Here is a 1,741-nt window from a genome sequence, read left to right as displayed (position 1 = left end):
ATATATATATATATATATTGCAGTATTACACCTCGTGCATGCATGCATGCTCATAAATAGGCATGCACATGATCAATAGGAAGATGCACGACAAATCTTTCATGTATGCTTTAATGCAAACGTAAGCACACTAAAATAAGCACTTCTATGTGATATTTTAAAATCGTTCATGCTCATGAGAGACATCCACATTTTAGATCATAAGCAACAAAAACACAAAATATATTTTTCAGGCAATATTTAAATTTCATACATTTATACGATATGTAAATATTTTCATTCAATCAAAAGAAAAAAAAAAAAAAAAAAAAAAAAAACTCTCCTGCGGTATCGCTCCCAAAGCCGCTGCATTTAAGTCCAAGCTCACACTTTTTCCCTTAACAACGGACCCTCCAACTCTTCCATGGCCGACCTTAGTCCTCCGTTTTCCCCCCCGCAGACACCCGACGGGCTTCTCGACCCCAACTCCACTGCCCCCACCGGCCGACCCTCGTTCTACCGTGGTATCCGTCTGCGAAGCGGCAAATGGGTATCAGAAATTCGTGAGCCGCGCAAGTCCAATCGCATCTGGCTCGGCACGTATGCAACTCCGGAAATGGCCGCCACTGCCTACGACGTGGCCGCGTTTGCTCTCCGTGGAGCTCATGCGGTGCTTAATTTTCCCGACACAGCTCTGTCACATCCCGTGCCGGCGTCAACCTCGCCAGCTGATATCCAGGCTGCGGCGGGCGCGGCGGCGGCAGCAGCGGCGGCGACAGTGGGGGCGCAGCTTGCTGCAAAGCCTGAAGCTGTGGATGCGTTAGTTGAGTCGGCGCATAAGGTAGGGGAGTTTGTGGATGAAGAGGAACTGTTCGATATGCCGCAGTTGCTAATGAACATGGCTGAGGGGATGTTGGTAAGTCCTCCAAGACTCAGCCCGCCGGCGTCAGGTGAGTCGCCGGAAGCCTCAGAAATGGATAATTTATGGAAGTTTGACGAGTAAAGCAGTAGTAAGAAATAGTGGCTTAGCCTATTTTCACAAAGAATTTTTATCTAATTGATTTCAAAAATATGTATTTATTTCTGATAAGAAAATAATTTAAAATTCGATCGAATTTTTCAAGTTTTAGTCATCTAAAAACAATTTACAATATTTTTAAACACATTTTAATTAAAGTTGTAAGAAAATATTCTAATCTAAAACTTCTCATAACAAGGTTTTTTTTTTTTTTTTTCTGTTTTCAGTTATTCTTCGCCTGATTATAGTTCTAATGCTGTAATCCCTTTAATTTTTTGTAACCTTCTTGTTATTATAAATTCCTAATCAACTTTTTTATCAAGATTTCCCCACTAATTTTTTATTAGGTTTTCTTCTTCCTCTGATTGGTATGAATGGGAATATAATTTTATTCATTCGACTGAATTCTTGTTCCTCTCTAGTTCCAACATAAAATGCTTAAGCAAAAGTTGCTTTTCTTACTCCATAAAATGGCTACGTGGATCGACAAAAAATCAAATAGAAAGTAAGTTATTTATGATAATTATTATGAATGATTCTGTAATTTTAGGCTTTAAGTTCTGGCATCGTATAGGTATTTATAATCCATGCGCACATCCTTCTTTTGCTGACTTCAAAGCATCCATTTTCATGTAAACAGACAACTACGAACTACGTGCTAGCAAATAAAATAACTTTGATGCCATCACATTGATTATAATGCTCAAATATGACGCACCAAATCATTTGATAAATTTGCACGAG

General features: G+C 39.3%; 1 protein-coding gene across 1 annotated transcript; it reads left to right on the top strand.

The window, feature by feature from the left end:
• Positions 1-403: 403 nt before the first annotated feature.
• On the top strand, positions 404-982 carry LOC110038534 (ethylene-responsive transcription factor ERF026-like). The gene has a single exon (XM_020743402.1). It carries the CDS (start codon positions 404-406, stop codon positions 980-982), a length of 579 nt encoding a protein of 192 aa, XP_020599061.1.
• The last annotated feature ends 759 nt before the right edge of the window (positions 983-1,741 follow it).

The sequence above is a fragment of the Phalaenopsis equestris genome, unplaced genomic scaffold, assembly GCF_001263595.1.
Source record: "Phalaenopsis equestris unplaced genomic scaffold, ASM126359v1 Scaffold233037, whole genome shotgun sequence".
NCBI classification, from domain to species: domain Eukaryota; kingdom Viridiplantae; phylum Streptophyta; class Magnoliopsida; order Asparagales; family Orchidaceae; genus Phalaenopsis; species Phalaenopsis equestris.
Note: the sequence above shows the minus strand (reverse complement) of the source record. Positions and strands in the feature narration are given on the sequence as shown.